This window comes from Orycteropus afer, unplaced genomic scaffold (genome assembly GCF_000298275.1).
Source record: "Orycteropus afer afer isolate SDZICR_OR568_19922 unplaced genomic scaffold, OryAfe1.0 scaffold00460, whole genome shotgun sequence".
Taxonomy (NCBI): Eukaryota; Metazoa; Chordata; class Mammalia; order Tubulidentata; family Orycteropodidae; genus Orycteropus; species Orycteropus afer.
Genome location: NW_006922047.1, coordinates 1,560,675 through 1,586,074, shown reverse-complemented (window position 1 = coordinate 1,586,074; position 25,400 = coordinate 1,560,675). Strand labels below are relative to the sequence as shown.

Below are 25,400 nucleotides of genomic sequence, written 5' to 3'. Positions count from 1 at the left end.
TCCCTTCATACTCTTCTGCACCCTGAGCTATCTCCCTGTGCATAAGCAGCCCTTCCTTCTCCCATGATTGTTCTCTCCAGGGCGTGTGTCTACTTGAGGTCAATGTTTAACTCACATGCCTGTCCTTTGTTTCAGACCAGTCATTTTACAGTGAAGCTCCCTAAACACTGACCCGTTACAGGGATCATAAATTCATTCACTCAACTCAAAACACTGATTGAGCTCCTACTGTGTGTCAGGTTCTGTTCTAGACACTGGGGCTAGAACTGTGAGCAGAAGAAACAAAATAAGATAAATAAAATGTCTAGTCTGTCAGAAAGTGGTAACTGGATGGAAGTATCAAAATCAAAGGAAGAAGACAGGACGTGTCAGGGGAGTATTGACGTTATGGATAAGGGGTCAGGTGACACTGAGGCAAAGCCTTGAGGATGAGGGGATAGATCAAGCAGCTATTGGGGAGATGAGCAGGCCAGGCCATGGGAGCAGCAAGTACAAAGGCCCTGAGGTGGAAACATGCCTGAAGTGTTCAAGGACCAATGAGGAGGCTGGTGAAGCTGGAATGAATGAAAGGAAGGCTTGGGGAGAGGAGGGCGGGGGTGTGTGTAACAGGGCAGAGCATGCCAGCTTGGTGAGGAGTTCGGCTTCTACTCTGAGTGAGCTGGGAACCACAGGAGGGAGCTGAGCAGAAGAGCGATTTGATCTAATTTATGTGTTGAAAGGATCCCTCTGGCTGCTTGTGTTGACAACAGGCTGTGAGGGGGGAGGGCAGACACACAGACGGGGAGGCAAGAGACAAAGACGGCTCAGACCAGGGTGGTGAGGGGAGGTGGTGAGAAGTGGGGAGACCCTGTATATAGGTTTAAGATGAAGCCTAAGGGATTTGTGGAAGGACTCTCAAACTGGGGTTTGAGAGAGGGAGAAGGAGTCCAGGCTTTTTGCTAGAGCACCTACAAGGACAGAGCTGCCATCCACTGAGATGAGGAAGGTGGGGGAGGGCTACTTCAGAGGGATGCTTAGGGGCTCTGGTTTGGGCTCTGAAGTGTGAGATGCCTGTGAAACCTCCAAATGGAGACTTCAGGAGAGGCCCAGGCTGAAGATGTCAGTTTGGGAAACATTATTTAACCCTCAAGATGGCAGCTCACCAAAGAGGTGAATGAAGCCAGAGAAGTCAAGAAAAGGGGGGCTTTCTTTCTCTCAACTGCCTCAAATCTCAGTTTTACCACTCTCCCACATGGACTCAGGTAGGGGAGGACCTTCAGTCCCTGGTTCAGGGCCAGGTCCTCCCAGAGGGAGAGGGATTGTCTGGCAATGCAGGCTCTTTAACAAGACAGTGTCCTTAAGTCTTGCCCTGCTCCCTGCACAAAACAGAGCACAGTGCCTCCCGCTCGGCAGCCTCCGCCCAGCCCAAGGGATCCGTTTGCTTCCTTCCTGTTCCTGCCTGCAGTCAGCTGCCTCCCTATCATGGCCAGGAGATAGAGCCATTAGCCCTGAAAATCATAAAGGCAGGGGCCCTAAGCCCCTCCTGAGGCAGGCTGGTGTCTGTCACAGCCATTCAAAAGGACAAGACCTCAGTCAGACCCCAAACTCGTGGAGAAAGGGATGGCAAGGTCTTTTCCAGCCTCATGTGGGGAAATGGCCACCTTCCTCCTTCCTTGGCTGTTTGAGGAACAGTGTCCTTTTCCCATCTGGCCTTCACAAGTCCCTGTCCACCAGTGTGGGTGGAGGAGAGAAGAGGGCACCATTGTACAACAGAACCAGGGTGTGGTGAGTGCTGTCCAAGGTGCTGAAACCTCTAACCCACTCAAACTCTAAACCAAACTCACTGCCATCGAGTCGGATCCGATTTATAGCGACCCCTCCTTGGGTTTCCGAGGCAGCATCACTACGGAAGTAGATTGCCCAACCTTCCTTCCAAGGAGTGGCTGGTGGGTTTGAACCACCAGCCTTCTGGTTAGCAATCAAATGCCTTAGGCACTACACCACCAGAGCTCCTTCTAACCTACTAGTTTCCCAGCAATCATGCCCCAACTTAGTTTGGGGCCCTCTGAAAGCAGACCCCAAAACAAAGACTGGATACAGATGTTTAATTTTGCAAGTGATCCAAAGAACTGGAAGTAAGGAACTAGGTAGGGGTCAGTAAAGAGATTCTAATGAGTGGTTTCATTGTGGCAACCAGGGATCATGGGGACCCTCTGAGAGACTTCACAGAATACCTGAGTTATCTTTCTGAGCAACAGAGAAGCCTGTATTTATACACCAACTCCCTCACTCTTTGGAGTGTCTGGCATGGCTGGACTGAGCAAAGTCTCACAATGCTGGAGAAGGCCCTTGACAAAAAAGCAGAGGGGTGGGGGTAATGGAGCTGAGAAGTGGACTGTCTGCATAACTATCCACTGAAGCTGCAGTCAGCTCAGAGGTAAGCTGGGGGAGCACGGGGTGGGGCATCTGCAGCATCTACCACAAAACAATTTAATTACTTTCCCTTCTGTTCACAAACTCCCACTTATGAAGCACCCAGAAAGGACTTGGTTGACAGTATCTGTGACATACACTGCCTTCTCTCCTCCTCAGGCCAAGCAAGTAGACCTTCTAATCATATCCATTTCACAGGTGAGAAAGCTGAGGCTCAGATACATTAACTCACATTTCCAAGGTTGCTCATTCCATCGCTGACGGGGTAGGATTTGACCATTTCTGAAGATCTCTTTTGCCCGTTTTTTTTTTTTTTTTCCTCCCCCCTAAGGCAGTGGAGCCCGAGATGAGGGATGAGAAAGAAGGATGCCCCTGACTTTCCATCCCAGAGGATTCTAAGTTCCCCTGGCAAACCTGACTTCAGAGAAATAGTATAGGATTCAAAAAAAAAAAAAAAAAAGGATAATAGTAGCACTTAACTCAGAAGGTTTTAAGGATTAACTGAGCACATGAAGGAACTCTGGTGGTGCAGTGCCTAAGGCATTCGACATTTCACTGCTAGCCAGAAGGTTGGTGGTTCAAACCCACCAGCCCCTCCACAAAAGGAAGACTGGGCAATCAACTTCTGTAAAGATTTACTGCCTTGGAAACCCAATGGGGGTCACATGAGTTGGAACTGACTCCATGGCAGTGGGTTTGGTTTTGGTGTTTTATATACATAAATGGTATATCATATCACAAGCACCTTGTAAGTTGCTGTCGTTCCATTATGTTTCTAAGGATCCTGAGCTGAAGATAGCTCTTTGACCAAACTTAACCTGGGCCCAATGTTATACTAGCTGCAGGACAATATCATAGCAGAGTGGCTGAGCTCCTGCTCTATCACTTATTAGCTGTGGGATTCCGGGCAAGTAGCTTAACCTCTCTGAGTCTCAAATTCAACTAGACTAGGGTTTATGAGGTTAGAATGAGATCACGTGCATAATTTGTTAATAGTGCCTGGTACACAGCAAGTGCTCAATAAGTGACGAGAACAACCATCTTGGCAGCCAGCAACACCATCACTGCCACAGTCACTGCTGTTACAAGATGGGAGAAGTGACCCCTGCTACTGGGAAGTGAGGCAGCTTCTGATGAAACAGTTACAGCAAATACCATGATGGCCCAATGCTCTGAACCATCCAAAGATCAATACTTCATGAATGATAAAACTCTCTGAATGATAAATAGCATTTGTGGCCTGGGGGGAGGAGATCCTTTTGATACCATAGATGGCTGATCCACTGGGGGAGAAATTAATGCAGAAAAACATTAAAATAAAATGCAGCTCAGTGGATGAACGGAGAAAGACAAAGTGGTCCAGCCATCCAATGGAGTACTATTCAGTCACAAAAAGCAACGAATTTCTGATACATGCTACAATGTGGAGGAACTGCAAAAAAACATTATGCTAAGTGAAGGAAAGGAGCTCTGGTGGTGTAGTGCCTAAGGCACTTGACTGCTCACCAGAAGGCTGGCGGTTCAAACCCACCAGCCACTCCTCAGAAGGAAGGTTGGGCAATCTACTTCCGTAGTGATACTGCCTTGGAACCCAAGGAGGAGTCGCTATGAGTTGGATCTGACTCGATGGCACATAACAACAACAACAACACAAGTGAAAGAAATCAGACACAAAAGGTGTATGTTTTATGATTTCATTGACATGAAATGTCCAGAATAAGCAAATGCATACAGAAAGAAAACAGATTAGTGGTTGCCAAGGGCTTGGTGGTGGGATGGGGAGAATATGGAGTCACTGTTCAATGGGCATTGGTTTGTCTTTTGAGGGTGATAAAAATGTTCTGGAATTTAGATAGACATAGTCGTTACACAATGTTGTGAATGTACTAAATGCCACTAAATTGTTCACTTTAAAATGCGACTTTTACCTCAGTAAAATGCAGCTAGGATTTACAAGAACTGTTAGATGGTCAGTTTCATGACTTAGAATGTTAGTTGTTGTTGTTTTCAGAATGCTGTTTTTATTTGCAGGCAACTCAGACCAGCTGTATGAGAAATGAAGGAAGGAGGAGAAGCTGAAGTAGTAATGACATGTGTTTATTCAATTAGGCAAAAAAGAAAGAGAGTGTAAAAGGTGGGCCTCAGCTTCTTCAACTCTATGATAATAATAATAAACAGAGAGAATGGGGATTACTCTCTGAGGCTCTCTTTCTATTTCACTGGAAACAGGTCAGAGGCTGGTACTCAGGGGCAGGAGGAAGGAACAGAAGACTTGGCTCTGGTGGCAAAACTCAAGGGGTGATGTTAATCATCTACACCACCCCTATTCCCTCAAAACCTGGGATTCCAGGCTTCAGGACATAAACACAACTTTTTGTTCTGAAAGATTCCTGATTTGCCACAGTTTCAGTGTGACTTTGGGCAAATTACTTAGCCTCTCTCTGTGTTAGCTGCTTTGTAAGTAACATAAAGAGGTTAGACCTCTCAGGGTCCACTCAGCCCTAAATTTCAGTGACATTACAAGACAAAGCAAACATCCTTTCCTGATGGCCCCTGAGTATGTGGGTCTTTTTCTTGCTTCTGGGTCTCAACAAACCTGCTCAAAGTCTGGAGAAGTTCACAGGATGTTCAAAAAGGAAACTATGCTTTCATGGAGTAGCAAAATCACAGGGTTGACAAGGACCCAGAGTCATCTGTCCCACACTTTATCTGGTATCAGGGTATCCACCATAAACTACTAGACAATTTGACTTTATCAATGGACTGTCATTTACTTTATCAATGGACTGTCATTTGTCTATCAGTTTGTTGTACTGTTGTGGCTCGCATATTGCTGTGACATGGAAAGCTATATGTGGTGGTTATGTTTGTGTGTCAACTTGGCTGGGCCTGGTTGAGTGGCTGGGCAGCTGGTGGTAGTTATTCCCCATGATGAGATTGGCAATCAACTCCATGGTGGGATCTACCACAAGCAGCTGACTAGCTGTTTTGGGTATGTGGTCTGCTTCCCATATATAAGAAGCAGCTTTTGCTTGGACGCTGCATGTAGCCATGTCATTGTTCAGCAGCCTGTCATGCTCTGCCGACCTTGGGACTTACAATGGACTTAAATTAATGGCCTGCCGTGTGGTTTGGTAACATCAGGACTGTGCCATTTTATTTGTCAACCTTGGGCTTCTCAGCCTCAGCAGCCAGCAGCTGTCTGAGTGAAGAAATGCCTCTAGCTTCAGTGGGCTGGGAGCTGGAGGCAGAGATGAAGCCCAAGGCTGAGGGGCTTTCACCCAGCCCCTAGAGCTTAGCGCTTTGAACTTGGAGTTAAAGCCTCCAAATTGTAAGAATAAACTCCTGTTTGTTAAGGTCATCCCACTTGTGGTTTATTCTTGTCAGAGCGGCACTAGGGAACCAGAACACTCTACCACCAGTATTTCAAATACCAGCAAGATCACTCATAGTGGACAGGTTTCAGCAGAACTTCCTGACTGAGAAAGCTAGAAAGGAAGGCCTGGCAATCTACTTTCAAAAATTAGCCAATGGAAATCTTAGGGATCACAAAAGAACATTACCCAACTCACTCATTTTAGACACATCATCAAGAAGGATCGATCACTGGAGGAGGAGATTATGTTTGGTGAAGTAAATGGTCAGTGAGGGTGACTGAGACCCTCGGTGAGAGAGTTTGGCACTAGAACCACAATAACGGACTTGAACATGCCAGTGACTGGGAGGCTGATGCAGGACAAGGCAACATTCCGTTTTGTTGTACATAAGGTCACCATGAGTCAGAGTTGTCTTGATGGTAGCACTCTATCTGTCCACCTACCCATCTATCCTTCCACCCATCCGGCCAGCCTCAGTGGATGATCCCATCTCCTAAAACAGCTTATTGGACTTTGCAGTACATGGTGATTATTAAAAGCATTACTATGTTCCAGCTTAACAACCATTTATTTTAATGAGCACCTACTATGTGCAAAGTATAGTGCTAGATCCCTAGATATTAAAACACTTATCTTCATCTCTACCCTGGCAGTGTTCCCAGTTTCTTTTTTTCAGCCTGTACAATTGTATTCCTTGATCTTTTAGATATTTATATATCTCTGTGCATTACAGTAAAAGCCCTGTCAATCTCAGAAATATAGCCAAACTTCTGAAATCTTCCTTTTACCCATTTTCAGTATAATGATTGGACTTTCACATACAGTTGAAATACACTTCAAAGGGGTTTGATTAAACTCACAAAGTTAGGGTTTCTTTGAGTTCTTGAGTTAAGCAGAACACATAAAAATCCACTGGTAAATTCTTTTCCACCAAACTTCACACAAGAAGAAGGCACACACCTTGGGAGTCCATGGGAAAAACGAATGATGTCTTAATATTGTGGTTTGCTAAGGAATGTGAGACAACAATGAGCTAGTCAGAAAGTGTTCACTAAAGTCCTCATTGTCTCAACATCAAATTAATACACTTACGTCCTCTCCCTACCTCCCAGCACAGAATTAAGTTGTTACTGTCTGTGCCCTGCCACTGACATTGAGCAGGAGAACAGATCCGCAGAGCTTCCCTTCCTGTTCTAGTTTACAACCCAACAAGACACCAACCAGCCCCTTGGAATTTGAGGTAATGAAATTTGAACAATGTGCCTGATTTGAAGGAGACAGGACCACCAGACAATAAGGAAGAAATGGTTGATTAGTGGAGAGAGAAAAGCAGGGGATAAGGATGGAGAAAGAAGGGAATGAGAAAGGAGCAGGATCTAGAATAGTAATTTCTCATGGCTTTAGGGTCCTTGACCTCAGTTGAGAATCCGATGAAAATTACAGACCAGAAAAATACACACACACAAACACAACACACTTTCTGCATTAAATTCCAGAGGATTCATGGGCCTACTTAATCCTAACTATGGGTTTCTACTCTCGGGACCTATCCACCTCAAATGAATTCTCATCCAAAAGCTTTCAAATGTCAGGGAACCAGAAAAAGACCACCTAGGTGTAATTAGGGAGCAGATACAAACATCCAAGGGATAAAGTGACCCATAAAATAACCGTCCTTCCACTTAATGGCCCCTTACTGAAGCTTACTTCATAGCTGACAGTAGGCGAGCTTTTCTAAGTGCTCCACACAGCACAGCAGAAAGAACCAGGGGTTCTCAAGGCTCTTTCCTACCAGCAAGGGAAAGTCAGCCCCTGCCAGCAGAAGCTGGCCCTGGGGGAGCATAAATTGGCACAACCACTTTGCAGAGCAATTTGGCAATATCTCTGTAGAGGCTACAACTCAGCAATTCTACCTCTGGGCACGTGCCCTAGAGAAACTCGCCCGCAAGGAAAAGGGACAGCTTGGCTCAAAATAGCCCAGAGCTGGAAGCAATCCAAATGGATAAACACATGGTCCGAGATTCATACCACAGAATACTAGACAGCAGGGACAGTGGGTGAATGGGCACGACACTTGTCCATCAGATCAATCTCATGTGGGGTACAAAGGCAGGGTGCAGGAGGAAATGATGTCTTGGAGAAAGCACAGCTAGCACGTTCCTTAGAAGCGAGGATGGTGAGACTTTGTCTCCCATACTTTGGATATGCTATCAGGAGGGACCAGTCCATGGAGAAGGACATCATGCTCAGTAAAGTAGACGATCAGCGAAAAAAAAGGAAGACCCTCAATAAGATGGATTGGCACAGTGGCTGTAACAATGGGCTCAAACACAGCGATGATTGTGAGGATGGCACGGGAACCAGGCATTGTTTCATTCTGTTGTACACAGGGTTGCATGATATTGTTTACAGGAATATTTAAAGCATAAAAAGCAATACCATTTATTCCTTGTTGTTGTTGTTGTTATGTGCCGTCGAGTCGGCCCCGACTCATAGCGACCCCTCCTTGGGTTTCCGAGGCAGTATCACTACAGAAATAGGATTGCCCAACCTTCCTTCCGAGGAGTGGCTGGTGGGTTTGAACCGCCAGCCGTCTGGTTAGCAGGCAAGTGTCTTAGCCACTATGCTACCAGAGCTCCCATTTATTCCTTAGAGGTACTTATTTATGTAATAACAGTATAAAGATATAAATGGAAATTATAAACACAAAGTTCAGGAAAAGGCTCTGGATGTGGGTTCAAGGAGGGGAACATGGGGGTTATGCTTTATTAGGAAGTTTTCATTTTGAAGGCAGATTGCTACACTACTTCCCTGCCCTCATCTCCTCCACTCTCCCCTTCATTTGCTCCACTCCAGCCATCCTGGCCTCCTCACTCTTCATCAAACACACCACAGTCCAGCCTCAAGGCCTTTGCACAGGCTGTGCCCTCTGCCCAATACTTCCCTTTTCCAGCTACGTGAGTGGTTCCTCCCTCACCTGCTTCAGGTCTTCAAATATCACCTTCTCACCTCGCTACCAGCCTCCCTGCACCTAATACATTGTTGTTGTGTGGTACGGAGTAGATTCTGACTCACAGTGACCTTATAGGACAAAGTAGGATGGCATCATCAGGTTTCCTAGGCTGAAATCTCCATGGGAGCTAATTACCAGGTCTTTTGTCCTGTGGAGCCATTGGTGGCTTCGAACAGTCAAGTGCTTAACCATGATGCCACCAGGGCTCCTATTCTGATACACTAGATATTTTATTCATTCATTTATTCATTCATCCATTCCTTCAGTGAGCCTGTCTTTCCCACTAGACTATAGCCCACGAGGGAAGGGGCTCTGGTCTGTCTCGTTCCCTGCTATTTCACAGAGTCTAGCATAGGACCTAGCACATGTAGGTGCTTGATACATATTCACTGAATGAATGAATGAATATACAGGTGTTGGTTACACTACTTTCTATTTCTTTTTGAATGTCTGAACTTGTTTCATTATAAACATTTTCAACAACAAAGAAGTCAGCCACCAGGCTGTTTCACAAACGAATTTCCTAGCAGGTAAGAGAAGTGCTGGAGTGATGATATGTACCTGGAACCAGCCAGATCCAAAGTACAGGACTGTGAGTACAGCCAACTGAGGTCTCTCAGTGAATACCCAAGGCCCCCAGAGCTGGCCCAGACTCCTCACAAGAGAGCACTCACGTCCAATTCCTTCACAGACACAACCTAGTATGACACAGCTCCTTCTGCAAGAAAGCAACGCTGCTCTGGATAACAACCATGTTCACAATCTGGGCTGTGAGGATCCAGGCAACACAGCAGGGGTGTAAAGACCATGACATCCACCAAGACAGGCAACACCTGGAGCAGCAGCAAAGCCCAGAGAACATTGAGGAAGGATTGCCCTCTCACAATGAAAAGGGATTGTAGAAAGGAAGGGACTGACTTAGCTCAGAGGAGAGGAATGGACAGCAGAGAAGCCAGGGGTCGGCATGAGAGCAATGTCCATGCTGGGATCTGATAAAGGCCCTGGGGCAGAGAATCTGCTGGCTGTTCACCATATCCATTTCTGTTCCCTTCCAAGCACAGCTGACATTTCCAGCTCTGCCTGCAGTGATGTACAGTCATGTGACTAAGTTCTGGCCAATGGAATCTGAGTGGAAACCTCCCAAGTACCACCTCCATAGTCTGTGTCTTCCATGATTAGGTACAGATAAGCGTAAAGTCCTTGGGAGTTGTGGCTTGACAATGAGGAGTCACGATATAGCAAAGGCCTGGGTCTCTCCATCACCATTTGGAAAAGAGAAGCCCATCAAACAAGAACAACTATTTTGAACTCTGAGTGAGAAATACACTTCTGTTGTGCTCAACCATTACCATGTTTTGGGTTTGCTTGTTACAGCAGCTAGTGTTACTTCATACAGGGTCCTTGGTGGAAAGTGTCTATACTGTCACTTTCCAACTATTGATCATTGTGTACATATCTGAAAATGACTTGAAGGCAGTGACTGCACCTTATTTAGATTGGTTTTCTCCATCAACCTAACCAAAATCCCTTGCACTCAGAAGTCCTCAGTAAACATTTACCAACTTGAAATAAAGACAAGACCTCTAAAAACATATCAAGAAAGATACATATGAACAACCACTTAAGACTTGAGTTCTGGAATCATATAACCATGAGTTCAAAACAGGACTTCAAACTGGTTTAGTCATGGCTGATAAAGCAAAACTGGAACAGACCTAAATTTTTAAAATCTGAGTGATCTGGAATGGGAAAAATTACAGGTGGAAGCCTTGGAATGGGAGACTTGGAAAAGGTATAGTGAACCCTTTCAGGAGCCTGATGTGTGACAACGGATTGTTGCCAGGACTATGGAGAGCAACACACATTCAAGGTGGCAAGGTCAGCCATCATCTTTGAGCCAGGCACTGCTGTTTTCAACTCAGTCAGTTGAGAGATTTGATTGCTATGCAACACACACAGTGCCCTTGTTTTCTAAGAAGAAGATTAAGTTTCTAGCAGGGCTTTGCCCCATAATTTTTCTGTCCAGCTCACCTACATTTTAAAAATTTGATTCTGTTTTCATGTCCTTTCACTGGCCATGACTGAACTGGGCTAAACCTGTTCAAAGCTCCGGTTCAGAACCTAGCTCTACCGTTCCCAGCTGGGTGATCTTACAATTGCCTCTCTGTGCTACAGCTTCCTCACCACTCAGATTGGAAGATTGTTGTTGTTAGTTATTGTTGAGTCAGCTCCGACTCACAGCGACCTTGTGTATAACAGAATGAAACACTGCCTGGTCTTATGCCATGACTGTAATGGGGATATTAATATTTCCTAATTGATTGGACTGTGAGAATGAAATCAAGCACTTTGGAAGCACGTGAATATAAAAAGCTAGTATTCTGAAAAAAAGAGAAAAAAAGCTAGTATTCTCATTGTAGCAGAAAATATTCACTGTGATACTGAGGTAGGGGAAGAAGGGAGATACACATTAGACAATATGGGGCTCAGCCTTTGTGAGCCCAGCCTGGACCTCACCAACCATTACATTTCCAAAGTTCTCAGTATCCCTCGATGAGACAATTCTAAAGAACATGGCACTTACCCTGTTAGCACCACCACGAAGTCCATGACGTTCCAGCCATTCCTCAAGTAAGAGCCCTTGTGGAAGGCAAACCCAAGGGCAATGATTTTAATCCCAGCCTCGAAACAAAAAATTCCAATGAAGTATGGTTCTGTGTCATCCTGGAAGGAAGAGAAGGCAAGGTCAGCATCTTTGGTATGTGCAGAGCGTGGCACCCACCTGGAGAGTGTACCCCCTCACCTCCCCTGCCCTCAGCACTAGCTGTTCCATGCGTCACCCTGCCTAGGGCTATCCTGTTTGAGGCCTTTGCAAGAGAAGCAGAACCACAGAGAAGACACCCACCTGTCTTCCTTCTGGACAGCCTCCCACACCACGTGGCCAAGTACACTCATTTGTCTACAGCTGCACTAGCCAATATGATTGCTACTGACCACACGTGGGGACTGAGACTTAAAATCATTTCAATGAAGTCAAATAAAAAATCCAGATCCTTGGTCACACTAGTTATGTTTCAAGTGGTGGCCATGTTGGGTAGACCGGGTGTAGACCATTTCCATCACTGCAGGAGGTTCTAGTGGACAGAGTAGAGTCCCACGTAGGCCTTTGAGGTTGGTCCCTATACACCCACCTGACTCCTAAATCCTACACCTGTGGATGATTCTCACCGGCACATACCAGCATAGCTGTTTCAGTTATTACAATATTCAAAGACTATTTCTGCTGAAGCTGGTAAAAGGCTAGTGCCTCAGCTCTGGCCTCTGTAGACCTTCCCACTTGTCACTTCCAGCTGATAGTCCATTAGAGTTGAAATCAAGCTGTAAGTGCCAGCAAAGCCCAACGTGGGCATTTGCCCATCTCTTAAGACGTTTCCCTAAACGCAGTCATTTGCATTTTGCCTTCATGATTTTATTTCCTCATCATCTTTCCACTTGTACCACTATTTGCTCACTATTCTACTCTTATTTAGTCTCATCAAGCAAAGCAAAGCAAAACAAAACAATACACTCTTGAAATCATAGGTTTGTGAAACCAATTGTCATCAAATCAATTCCAACTCATGGTGACTCAGTGTGTGTCACAGTAGAACTGTGCCCCATAGGGTTTTCAACGGCTGACTTTTCAGAAGTGTGTTGCCAAGGCTTTCTTCCAAGGCATGTCTGAGTGGGCTTGAACCTGCAGTCTTTCAGTTAGCAGCAGAGTTCATTAACAACTTGTACCACTTAGGGATTCCATAGGCTTGTGAGGCTAGTTATACTTTTTAGAATATACAGTACAATAAATACATAATTATGAAAGTCTTGAGACCACCGATATTTGGTGCATGTCCATTAGAAATGAGTGGTGTCTAACACCCCCTGCTCCCCATCTCTGAGATACTACAGCTGGCTATGAGAAAGTGTTTTCAGACAGTGGTTCACTGCTCTTCACACTGTCTGTTAAAAGAACTAACAAATCTGTCCTGGAGGAAGTGCAGCAGGAATGCTCCTTGGAAGCGAGAATGGCCAGACTTTGTCTCACCTACTTTGGTCATGTTGTAAAAAGGGACCATTCCTTGGAGAAGGATATCATGGTTGGTAAAGTGGAGGGTCATGAAAAAGGGGAAGGCCCTCAACAAGATGGATTGACACAGTGGCTACAATGATGGGCTCGGGTATAGCAAGGATCGTGGGACTGGCACAGGACTGGGCAGTGTTTCGTTCTGCTGTACACAGAGTCACTATGAGTCGGAGATGACTTAATGGCACCTAACAACAACAACATCATGAGAAAGGGATGGAAAGGAGAACAGACTCTCCCATCACACCGTCAGGGTCCCATGGGAATAACTAGGGTTTTCTAAAGCAGAGACTTGGGGATGACTGGGAGGGGGGATCGAGAGGGATCTAGGTGCTTGTTTCTAGAACTGCTGAGTTTCCCTGGAGCCCTTGGGTCCTGCAAACAGTTGGCAGTTTGAATGTACCCGGAGGTGCCTTGGAAGAAAGGCCTGGCAATCTACTTCCAAAAAAACCACTGAAAACTCTGTGCAGCACAGTTCTGACACACGCGGGGTTGCCAGGAGTGAGAGCTACCTCACCAGCAATTGAATTTTAACTGGTTTAGTTTCTCTGCGTGAACAACAGGCTTTTGAACGTCTTCCAGAGCAGATGCCCATGTAAAGGAAACACGGGGGATAAAGGAACAAGCTCCATGACATCATAAGGAAGCAACATCACATATGAGAATGTGGGGTGTTCCTCGGGACAGTGGGTCTGGTTTCTATAATAAGTCAATGGCAGGAAGGAAATTATCTCTGTAGATTGAGTCTTAACTGACATAACCACCAATGTGAACCATGCTTGGATCTTGTCTTGAATAAACGAATTATGAAAAGACATTTCTGAGACAATCATGGAAATGTGATTACTGACTGGGTCTCAGATGACTGCAGGGAACCACCATTAATTGTGTTGGGCATGGCGATGGGATGGTGGTAATGCAAGAACACATCTGTATTCTTAGTGATGCAGACTGCAATTTATGGAGGTGAGTTTTCGTTTGGGGTTTGCCATAAAATACTTCATCCAGGAAAGAAAACCCAAGGAGGAAAACAGGATAGAGGAAGCGAAGGAGGCAGAATCTTGAGAACTGCTGGATCTGGTGAAGGGTTTACGAGGGCTCACTGTACTTCTCTACTTCTAAGTATGGTCAAAATCTTCCATAATAATTTTGTTTTAAACATGATGTCTTTGTGGACAACGTGACCACCTGTCACCCATCTATCTCTTCCCTGAGGACACCAAGTCTGCTGGGTTGTGAGGGTGGGGGATGGCCAGCAAGGACACGTCTCACCCCCAGATGATAGTTGGTCATGAAAGGTGGGCTTCCCGGGCAAGGGGCTCATGATCCAGCTCTTGGCTGCAGGACTGACAGCCCCCTCTGGCCCTCGCTCCCCTCCCTGATCAATTCACCATGACAACAAAGGGGAGAGCCACCAGAGTTGTCACTCACCAGTCGTTCCGACATTGGGGTCTTGTCATCATCAGGGAGGTGCTGTTCCAGGGCAAGGACGATGCAGTTTGCTATGATGGTGGCTAAAATCATATATTCAAAGGGAGTAGTAGGGAGTTAAAGAAAATCTCTCCAGCTTAGTGAATAGACAGAAGGGGTATTCAGAGGGGTGCACGCCCCACTAGCTCAAACCCTCCTGAGACCCTCCCAAAGAGCCCCCCGCCCCTACAGGCTTGGACCAAAACCATGGGATGTTATCCAACTGTTGTTGTTGTTATGTGCCATTGAGTCGGCTCTGACTCATAGCGACCCCTCCTTGGGTTCCGAGGCAGTATCACTACACAAGTAGATTGCCCAACTTTCCTTCTGAGGAGTGGCTGGTGGGTTTGAACTGCCAGCCTTCTGGTTAGCAGTCAAGTGCCTTAGGCACTATGCTACCAGAGCTCTTGTTCTGCAACTACCTGATGATATTCCCCCCCTTCCAAAGCCCTCCTCCCACAGTGGGCGGCACTGCGGCTGTACTATCAGGAGAGAATCCTTTGGGTCTCAAACCCGGGGCTGACGACTACTTAAGGAAAATGTGGATATTCTTCCTCCATCTCACTTCCAACATTCATTGAACAAATACTAATTCAGCACCCTACTATGTGCCAGGCCCTGTTCCAGGCACTGGGGACAGAGCTGAGAGTAAAACAGACAAGAATCCCTATCCTTGTGGAGAAGCAAACAGATGAGATAACGACATTATTGAGTGCGTTAGAAGGCAGCAAGCTCCGGAGAGAAAAGCAGGGAAGGGAGTGGTGGCTGCAACTTAAGATACAGTGGTCAGACGTGGCGCCACATCTGGCACAAGCAATAAGAGAGAAAGCAGATCACTAGACGCCATCAAAATTAAAAACTTTGCACATCAACGGACAGAATCAAGAAACTAAAAAGACAACCTAGGAATATTTGCAAATCATCTACCTGATAAGAAGCTCTAGTGGCATAGTGCCTACAGCATTTGACTGCTAACTGGAAGGTTGGTGGTTCAAACCGACAACCAGTTCACCTGCAGAAGGAAGATGGGGAGATCTACTTTCATAAAGATTTACTGCCTCAGAAACCCAGTGGGGGTCACTATGAGTTGGAATCAACTCGATGGCAGTGAGTTAGTGAGTTTGGTTTTTTTTTTTTTTTGGCTTACCCCATAAAGGTCCTGTACCTAGAATGTATAAAGAACTCTTATGATTCAACAACAAAAAGGCAAACAACTCAATTAAAAAAATGCACAAAGGACTTGAATAGACATTTCTCTAAATACATGCAAATGGTTGATAAAAAAACCAAAACTGAACTCACTGCCATTGAGTTGATTCCAACTCATAGTGACCCCCATTGGGTTTCCAAGGCTCTAAATATTTATGGGAGTAGATTGCCCCATCTTCCTTCTACAAAGTGGCTGGTGGGTTTGAACTGCTGACCTCTGGTTAGCAGCCAAATGCCTTAACCTCTACACCACCATGAAAAGATGCTCAACGTCTTTAGTCGTTAGAGAAATGCAAACAAAAAGCATAATGAGATACCACTTCATATCCACTAAAAACCTCTTTCAGACTCATGGTGACCCATGCGTTAGGGCAGAACTACTCTGCCTGGTTTTCCTGGCTGCAATCTTTATGGAAGCAGACAGTCAGGCCTTTCTTCTGTGTTGCCACTACGTGGGTTAAAAGCACCAACCATCAGGTTAGTAGTCAATTGCAAATTGCTTTTGCCACTCAGGGACCTTTCACATCCACTTTGTTGTTGTTGTGTGCCACTGAGTTGGACCCGACTCACAGCGACCCCTCCTTGGGTTTCTGAGGCAGTATCTCTACGGAAGTAGATTGCCCAACCTTCCTTCCGAGGAGTGGCTGGTGGGTTTGAACTGCCAGCCTTCTGGTTAGCAGTCAAGTGCCTCAGGTACTACGCCACCAGAACTCCTTCCCATTCACTAGGATGGCTGTAATAAAAGATATGGAAAAGAACAAGTGTTGGGGAGGACTTGGAAGGTTTGGTGTGTTGCTGATAAAGAAGGCAAAGGAGTGTGGCCACTTGGGAAAACATTTTGAGTTTCTTTAAAAGCGAAACATAGAATTACCATGTGACCCGGTAGTTCCACTGCTAGGCATATACCCAAAAGAAGTAAAAATGTATGTTCATGTAAAAACTTGTACACAAGTGTTCACAGCAGCATTATTCACAATAGCTAAAAGGTGGAAACCACCCACGTATCCATCAACAGATGAATGGATAAACACACAATGTGGTACACCCATACGATGGAATATTATGCAGCCATGAAAAGGAATGTAGCATGGATACATGCTACAGGGATGAACCTCTAAAACATTATGTGAAAGAAGGCAGACACAAAATGTCACGTATTGTGTGATCCTATTTACGTGAAAAAATCTAGAGTAACTAAAGCTATAAAGACAGAAAGTAGATCGGTGGTTGCAGGGACTGGGGGAGAGGAAAATTGGGGACTGACTGATTAGTGGGTACTGGATTTCTTTTAAGGAGCCTTGGGGGTGCAATGGTTAAAGTGCTCAGCCGCTAGCCAAAAAGGTCAGTGGTTCAAACCCACTAGCCCCTCTGTGGGAGAAAGATGAGGCCATCTACTTCTGTAAAGATTTACAGCCTTGGAAACCCTAAGGGGCAGTTCTTCTCTGCCCTATAGGGTTGTTATGAGTCAGACTCAACTCGAAGGCAGTGGGTTTGGGGTTTCGTTTGGTTGGATTTCCTTTGATGACAATGTTCTGGAACTAGACAGAGGTGCTGGTTGTACCACATTGGGAAGAGACTAAATGCCACTGGACTGTTCACTTAAAAATGGTTGAGGTTATGTTATGTGAATTTTACTTCAATAAAAGAAATACAGCAGTCAGGGCAGGCCTTTGAGAGTCTGTCCTTCGAGAATCTGAGTGAGGGACAGACAGTCCCTGTGGCTATCTGGGGGACAGCACTGAAGGCAGAGGAGATGAAGAAGGTGACCGCTCTGAGTAGGGAACAAGCTGGGCTCCTTCTTGGAGCAGCGTTCTAGGAGCAGCGAGGAGGACTGTGAGGCTGGAGCAGAGGAAGGAGGTGGGAGGAGCTGGGGCACAGCGTGCAGGGCTGGGAGGGCCACGGGGAGGATGCTGGCCTTTCCTCTGTGTGAGACGGTGCTCTGGGAGGGCCTCATTCCCCCTCTCTGCAGCGTCTTCCCCCAAAGAGCCTCAAGTCAGGTCTCTGAACACACATGAAAAATAGAGTCTCAAGAAATGCCCCAAAACAAATAAAAAGAAAAGAGCCCAGTGGACAATGGCCCCTAATCAGACACCAGCCAAGGGGCACAAGGGCTTTCTGTGCACTTTACAGAACGAGCCTCTGGAACTCTGAGCACTGCGATTGCCACAGCCCCCCGGCGGCCTTTTTTTTCCCTCTTGACAGCTTTATTGATATAATTCACATACCATGTACCACGTAGTTCACTCATTTACAGTGCAGCGTGTACTCACAGAGTCATGGAACCATCACCACTATCTAATTCCAGAATATTTCCACCACCCCCAAAAGAAACCTGGTACCCATCAGTAGTCACTCCCATTTCCCTCTCTCACCAGCCCTTGGCTTTCTGTCTCTATGGATTTGCCTCTCTGTAGGCAAATGCAAACATCTCATCTACACAGAAATGGACTCACACAATATGTGGTCTCTTGTGACTGGCTTCTGTCACTTAACATAATAGTTTTGGGGTTCATCCCTGCTGCAGCACCTATCAGTGTGTCATTCTTTTCTATGGCCTGATACTATTCCATAGTATGGCTATGCCACATTTTCTGCATCCATTCATACACTGATGAGCATTAAAGTTGTTTCCACATTGTGGCTACTGTTTGTCTGTATTGATAGACTTCATTTTTCAGTGCAGTTTACAGAAGAACTGCACAGAAAGTCCAGAGAGTTCCCAGGTGGTCCCCTCTGCTCCTCCACTCAGTTTCTCTTGTTAATATCTTGCCTTCCTGGGGTCCCAGCTGCTTTTGATGAAATTTACAAGACCACTCCCAGGCTTCCCTTTTCTCTGCAAAGCCGTCTGCAAACCCTGACCCACCCGCCTCCTCTCTCCAGATACAAGCTCCTCCCTGCCACTTGGGAGCTCTCTGCGGGTTGAGGAGGCCTCCAGAGCCTCTGGAGGGGTTGTCCTTGGAGAAAAGTCCTTCCCATTCACTTCTATTAAACCTGGATGCATGAACCCCAGCCAGACACTCAGAAGCACCTCACCTCCAGCCCAACAGCCTTGGTAAATGGAGCTGACACTTCCTGAGAAGGATGGGAGGATATTAGAAGGAGAAAAGCCAGAATGTTGGTTACTCGGGGGCACAGTTTCCCAACTACAGTACAACTGCTGGTTGGGACCGAATCATTCTTTGTGGTGGGGGCAGGCCTGTGAGTGGTAGGGTGTTTAGCAGCAACCCTGGTGTTCTGCCTGAACTGTGTCCTTATGTTGAAATGCTAAGCCCTGTACCTAGGAGTGTGATCTTGCCTGGGGAAACGGGGAGTTTCCTTGCAGAGGTGATCAATTAAATTAACCGGGGCTGGAGCAGGGTGGGTTTTAGTCGTAATCCCATCTAAGTGGTGTTCTATAAAAGGGAAGGACATAGAAATTGAGTCACCGACTGGGAGAAGACACTATGTGAAGGCCCATCGACAAGCAGCAAAGGAACACTAAGGCCTGCTGGCACCACCAGATGCCAGGAGAGAGGTAGAAGTACTTCCTCTCTCAAAAGCAGTACCCCGGTTTGGACGACATCTGGCTTTCACAACTGTGGGGGGAAAAGTTTTATATATATATGTTTCTGTTCTTTAAAGCCACTCATCTTCTGGTATTTTGTTTTGATAGGCCTAGGTACCTAAAGACACCTGGTCTCCACCCACTTGATGCCAGTAGCATCCTCTGTTCTAGTTGTGACAACCAAGAATGTCTGCAGACACTGCTGAGTATCCCTGGGGACCGGCGGGGCAGAATCTCCACAGGTGACGACCAGAGCTCAGCAGAGGCATCGCACAGCCTGTCTCAGTGACCGTGCCATGGTGAAACACTCCCCTGCTCCTAGCTTGCTCCTTTGGAAATTTAATGGCCCTAGATCTCCACTTAAGGAGCTATGGTGGTGTAGTGGTTAAGGCATTTGGCTACTAAACAAAAGGTCGGTGGTTCAAAGCCACCAGCTGCACCGTGGGAGAAAGATGAGGCAGTCTGCTTCTGTAAAGATTTACAGCTGTGGAAACACTATGGGGGTCACAATGAGTTGGAATCAACTCAACGGCAGTGAGGCTGGGGTTTTTAGACGTCTCCACTTTACTCAGAGTACTGGCTCTGGCATTCTGGACAGTCCATAATACCGTCCCTCACGGGTGGGGATTCCTTGGGTGGCACAGTGAGCTTGGCAGCTAACCAGAAGCTTGGAAGTTTGAGTCCAGTCAGGCACCTCGAAAGAAAGGCGGGGTGATCTACTTCAGAAAAATTAGCCATCGTGACCCCATGGAGCAAAATTCTACTGACAGCCGTGGAGCACCATGAGCCAGTGAGCCTCAATGGGAACTGTGTTTTTCTTTTGTCTTTTTTTACAAAGTGGAGGAGTCTGAGCACAGCTCCCTTTCCAGGTGGGACAACTGAGGCTGAATCAGAGAATCCGGGAGTGCAAGCTGACCATGAAAGCCAGGTCTTCCTTGCAACCAGCGCCTCTGCCTCTGCCACCAGCAGAAAGCAGCTGCGCCGGAGCCAGGCGCTCTCTGAAAAGCGAGACCCGCGGCAATTTGGGAAGCGACAAAAGCCAGCCCTGCTGCCGTGCCTCTGATTGGCCTCCTGCCTCGAGCTGACAGTCATTAGGAGCGTGGAGAACAAAGCTGGGGCGGCGCTGCACGATTGCTGGGCTCTGCCTCGCCCTGCAGCCCGGAAAACAGGAGACAATATTTGTACACAGAGAGCAACTCTCCCCGGCCTCCTCTCGCCACCGAGCTTCTGAAGCCTCGGTTTGAGTTGGGCTTCTCCTCCCCTCCCTGCCAGCTCGGGCCGCTTCACTGGCCTCTGTACCAAGCTGCCGTTCCACTCTGGACTCTGGCCTCCTAACCCTGGGACAGTGGGCTCTGACTTTCCTGCATCAGCTCTGGGGAAGGTTCTAGGAAGAGCCCCTGAAAGCGGGGAGCGTGCAGCACTTTCCCGGGGGCGCGTCCTCCGGGATTCACTTGTCCAGTGTCCCCTGGATTGCAGACCCAGACACAAAGAGAGCAGGGTGCCCATTCCCATCACATCTATTTTTCAGGAGGAAAGTCGCATCAGGCCTGGCTGTGCTGGCTACCAAATGCCATCCTCTCTCCCTCTTCCCATCCACTAAGAAAACCAACCAACTGCCGTGGAGTTGAATGGCTCCCAGGTGTGGAGAGCAGAACTGTGTTCTGCAGTGTTCTCATTGGCGATTTTGGGAAGTAGGTCTCTAGGCTGTTCTTTGAGGTGCCCCTGGGTAGATCTGAACCGGCAATCTTTCAGTTAGTAGTCCAGTGCTTAACAACGGTTAAGGGACTCCTCCACAGGCCCCTGCCAATGTTCACAGATGAAAACCTGCAACATAGGCCTTGGACTCTCCCAGTGCAAAGTGTGGTCTAAAGCCAGCATCAGGTCCACCTGGACCTGCTGAGTCATAATCTGCATTGAACATGATTTCCAGTGGATTGCTATGCACATGAAAGTGGAGAAAGTGCTACCTGAGATCTATGTCAGGGGTAGGAGGAGACAACCAGGAAGGGGTGTGTGGTCTGTATATGGGTGGGTCTGCCCAATAGCTCCCAGTTCCAAGCTTTCTCCTCCACATTCTGACTCTAGGAGGAGAATTCAGGTGTCCTGGCTGCCAGCCTTCTGTCCCCCTCACCTCCTGATGAAACAAGACCAGTGGTGGAACGGAAATGAAAATTCTAGCTTAATGTATGTGGAAGAGTTCAAAGCCTTCCCAGGGCTTCCATCTCACTCAGAGGAAAAGCCCAAGTCCTTACCACAGACAACAAGGCCCCACCTGATCTGTCCTATCACCTCCCAGCCCTCCTGTCTGTGCCTGTACCTCCTCCCTCATCCTATTCCAGTCATGCTGGCCTACTCACTTCCTGAAATACACCAGTCCTGCCTGAGGGCCTTTGCACATGCTACTCCTGATGCCTGAAGCACCCCCACCCCAGACACCACATAATTCCCTCCCTCATCCCCTTTGGACCTTTATTCAAAGGTTACCTTCTCCATGAGGCCTTCTCGGACCTTCTTATGTAAAATTATACCCCTGGATTCTCCCAAGCCCATTTTCCTGCTTATTTTTTTTCCCCCTTGACTCATCCCCAGCCAAACATGCTCTATTTTCCTTCTTCATCTTGTTTCTTGTTTGTCTCTCCCACGAGACCATAAGCTCCATCCAAGCAGGAATTTTTGTCTACTTTGCTTATTGCTTTGTCCTTAGCACCTAAGAGAGTGCTGTACATAGTAGGTGCTCAATAAACACCTATGGAAGGAAGGAAGGGTGGTGAGTTCTGCTTTCTGCATCTCTCTCCCCACTTCACCTCATGCCAAGTCTCTGTGGGGGTGTTAAGAACACAATCAACCCCTTGAAAAACACAGCAGTGTGGCTGGTGAACACAAAGGAGGGGTGATGAGTTCCTGGCATGGGGAGAGAGGACTCACCCTAGGCAGAGGTCAAAGGTTGCACTGGGTAGTCTGGCCTGAGGAGGCGAGGCTTTCTCAGCCCCACCCAGAGTTGTGCCTGATGGTCCCAATTTAGAAAGCTTAGGTTCTAACTCCCAGCTGTGGTGAGCAATGCCTCTGCGAGCTGAGCTGAGCCTTGCTGCTCCCCGATTGGCTCGAGGAGAAAGCACCTGTGTCAGCGGGATCCAGAATAATCAGCCAGTGAGGAGGCTGGGGGGGGGGGATGAAAGGAGAGATGCATCCCTGATGTGAGGAAATGCTGGCTCCCGAAATGGCTCAGGAAAGTCAGGAGAGCAGACAGTCCTGGAGGCAGGTGCAGTCACAAAGCCCCCCTGCACTAGGTTGATGGATACATAGATGGCCAGTGGGAAGACCCAAGAGAGGGGCTGGTGTGACAGGGGAAACAACTGATTGTTCAGGGGAAGATGGGCTGCATCTGCTCATGGGAGCTTACTCTCCCAAGAGATAAAATCAATTCACCAAGTGGGCATGGCTGGCACTTTCAGCCCTTCAGCAAGACCTTGCAGAGTATCCAAGCAATCTGCCCTTCTGTTTGTGACACCCTCCCCCATCTCATTCTCACCCTCTTGTAGCTGGTATGGAAGTCAAAACTGCCTTGTTAACTCTTCAAGACTTTGCCCCATCCTGGGGCTGCCTGACAGGTGTGTTCTGAGGAAACAGAGACTTCAGTGAGTCAACTTCAACGTGTCAAGCAGTTGAGCTTGTTGGGAAAAGCTGAACAGATCTTATATTCATGTTCATCACATGTTCATAACAATTACAAGGAACAGAATGGGGTGCGAGGGTCCTAGATTGATGGGTTTAGGACATATTCCTTGCTCCACTAAACACATGTCATAATTTAACTCAGCGATATGATCAACTATTATGGAGCCATTAACAAGCACAACAACCATAATTACAGCCACCTGAGTGTGTCCTCTGGGCAGACACCATGCTAAGCGTTTTACATACACTCCTTCAGTTTAATCATTGCAACAACTCTACTAGGTCTGTTCTGTGGTGAGCTCCATTTTCCAGAGAGGGGGATATTAAGGCTCAAAGAAGTTAAGCAAATTGCTCAAGGTCAAACTAGAGGCACTGGAAGACCTGAGGGTCAAACTACTTTATCATTGTTGGAAGATGGATAATCTTGATTTTTATTTAAAAGTCAGGGCTTGGGTACACCTGGGGTCTGTGGATTGGACCAAATGGATGAGCCCTTGCTCCACCCTCAACCAATTGGCACAAATTTCATTTCATGCTGATCAGCCATCGTATGTTATTCCATGTCCTCAGAAGTGTAACTCTCTAATCACACTCACCTCAAGTGGGTCATATTAATGAATTTCTACTGCTAATAATCCAGTGAACTCTCTGATTCTTAGCTATGGACTCTGAGCTCTCTGATATGCAGTTGTTATTGTTATGTGCTGTTGAGTCGGACCCGACTCGTAGTGACCCCTCCTTGGGTTTCTGAGGCGGTATCACTACGGAAGTAGATTGCCCAATCTTCCTTCCAAGGAGTGGGTGATGGGTTTGAACTGCCAGCCTTCTGGTTAGCAGTCAAAATGCTTTAGGCACTACGCTACCAAAGCTCCTTGATATGCAGTAGCGTCCAAAATCAAGCCTTAAAAAGAGAGAACAAGAGAGAGAGAGAGAGAGAGAGAGAGAGAGAGAGAGAAAGAGAGAGAGAGAGAGAGCTCTTCAGCAGCAGCAGCTGAACAGCCCAAGACTTTAGCAGCAATGGTGTGCTAACAAGGGCAACCTTAGTGCTGCCGGGATGTTTTCAGCACCAAGGCCAGCGGCACGCAGCATAAGTTTAATTTCGCATCCACCCAGAGACTGCAAGGCAAGCAAACCCAGTGTCAAGTATTAACACACTCCGAGACATTTCTAAAAACCTACATTTTACATCCAGGGTGGGAGGGGGGTGGAGAAAAATTCATTATGTCAGCCGGAAAATCAAGTGAAAAACAATCTAAAACTCAACAGTAAAATGGGTTGACTCTTCAACACTTTGGTTCTGAAAAGAGAAATCTACCCAGGGCAGGGAGCTCAAGCTTCTGTTCAGAAAACTAAAAACATGTACATGAGAATAGCAGAACAGAGGAGCTGAAAGGGTTTGGGGTCAGACAGGGCTCCCGGGCTTGAAGCTGGGCCAGCGAGTTTCCTTCTCTGTTTTCTCACCTGTGTAATGAGAAGCACCTACCTCATTGTGTGCAAATGGAACAAGCGGAAACACACAGTACATTTAGAACAAGGCTCGGCATATAGTAGGTGTTTAATAAATAGGAGCACTTTATTTCTGCTTCCTGTGGATATTGTGAGGATTGGAGAACTTAATATGCTTATGGAAGCTTAAGATGGGGTTCACCTCATTGTAAGTAATACAATTATTATTATTTATCACTATTGCTGTTGTTGTTAGTTGCTGTCAAATTGACTTTGACTCACGGTGACCTTATGTCCAACAGAATGAAATGCTGCCTAGTCCTGTGCCATCTTCATGATCATGGGTTTGCTGGAGTCCATTATTGTGGCTACTGTGTCAATCCATGTCATTGGGGACATCCTTCTCTACCAACTGATCTTCTAGCAACTGATGAACTGAGAGTAAGCTAAAGTCTTGACATCCTCGCTTCTAAGGAGCACTCTGGTTGTACTACTATTTATTTATTATCATGACTGCTACTTTATTATTAACATTTTCTATTTCTTTTCTTCTTCTTCTTTGTTTTAAACTCATTGTATCAGTTTCCTAAGGCTGTTATAACAAAACACCATAAATTGCATGGCTTAGGATAACACACATTGATTCCTTCAGAGTTCTGGAGGCAGAAGCCTGAACCAGAGGTACCAGCAGGATCCCACTCTTTCCAAAAGTTCTAGGGGAGGATTCCTCCTTGCCTCTCCCAATACCTAGTGGCGTGTGGCATTCCTCAGCCTGTGGGTGCATTATCTCAATCTCTACCTCCATCTTCACTGGTCTTCCCTGGTCTTTGTCTCTCTTATCTTCTCCTTCCTCTCATAATATACAAGCCATTGGATTTAGGTCCCACCCTAAATCCAGGAGAAGTTTATCTCAAGATCCTTAACTTAATTACATCCTTAAAGTCTCTATTCCCAAATAAAGTCTTCACAGGTCACACTGACAGGGAGATGAGACTTAAACATATCTTTTTTGGGGGGGACACAATTTGGCCCACTCCAGCCATTCATGTGTCAGTTCCTTCCTTTTGCAGGAGGGCTCCAATGCCCTCATCCTGGGAATGCCTTATCTTGAGGCTGACATGTTTCCAAGAACAA

At 46.7% G+C, this 25,400-nt stretch overlaps 1 protein-coding gene across 1 annotated transcript in view; it reads right to left on the bottom strand.

Moving 5' to 3' along the window:
* The window catches only part of CACNA1A (calcium voltage-gated channel subunit alpha1 A), a 285,317-nt gene that overhangs the window by 223,514 nt on the left and 36,403 nt on the right, over nt 1-25,400 (bottom strand). The window contains exons 2-3 of the mRNA XM_007954375.1: nt 14,354-14,459; nt 11,387-11,526 (exon numbers count right to left, since the gene is read on the bottom strand). Coding sequence (XP_007952566.1) covers nt 11,387-11,526; nt 14,354-14,459 — 246 coding nt within the window. The remainder of the gene's footprint in view (nt 1-11,386; nt 11,527-14,353; nt 14,460-25,400) is intronic.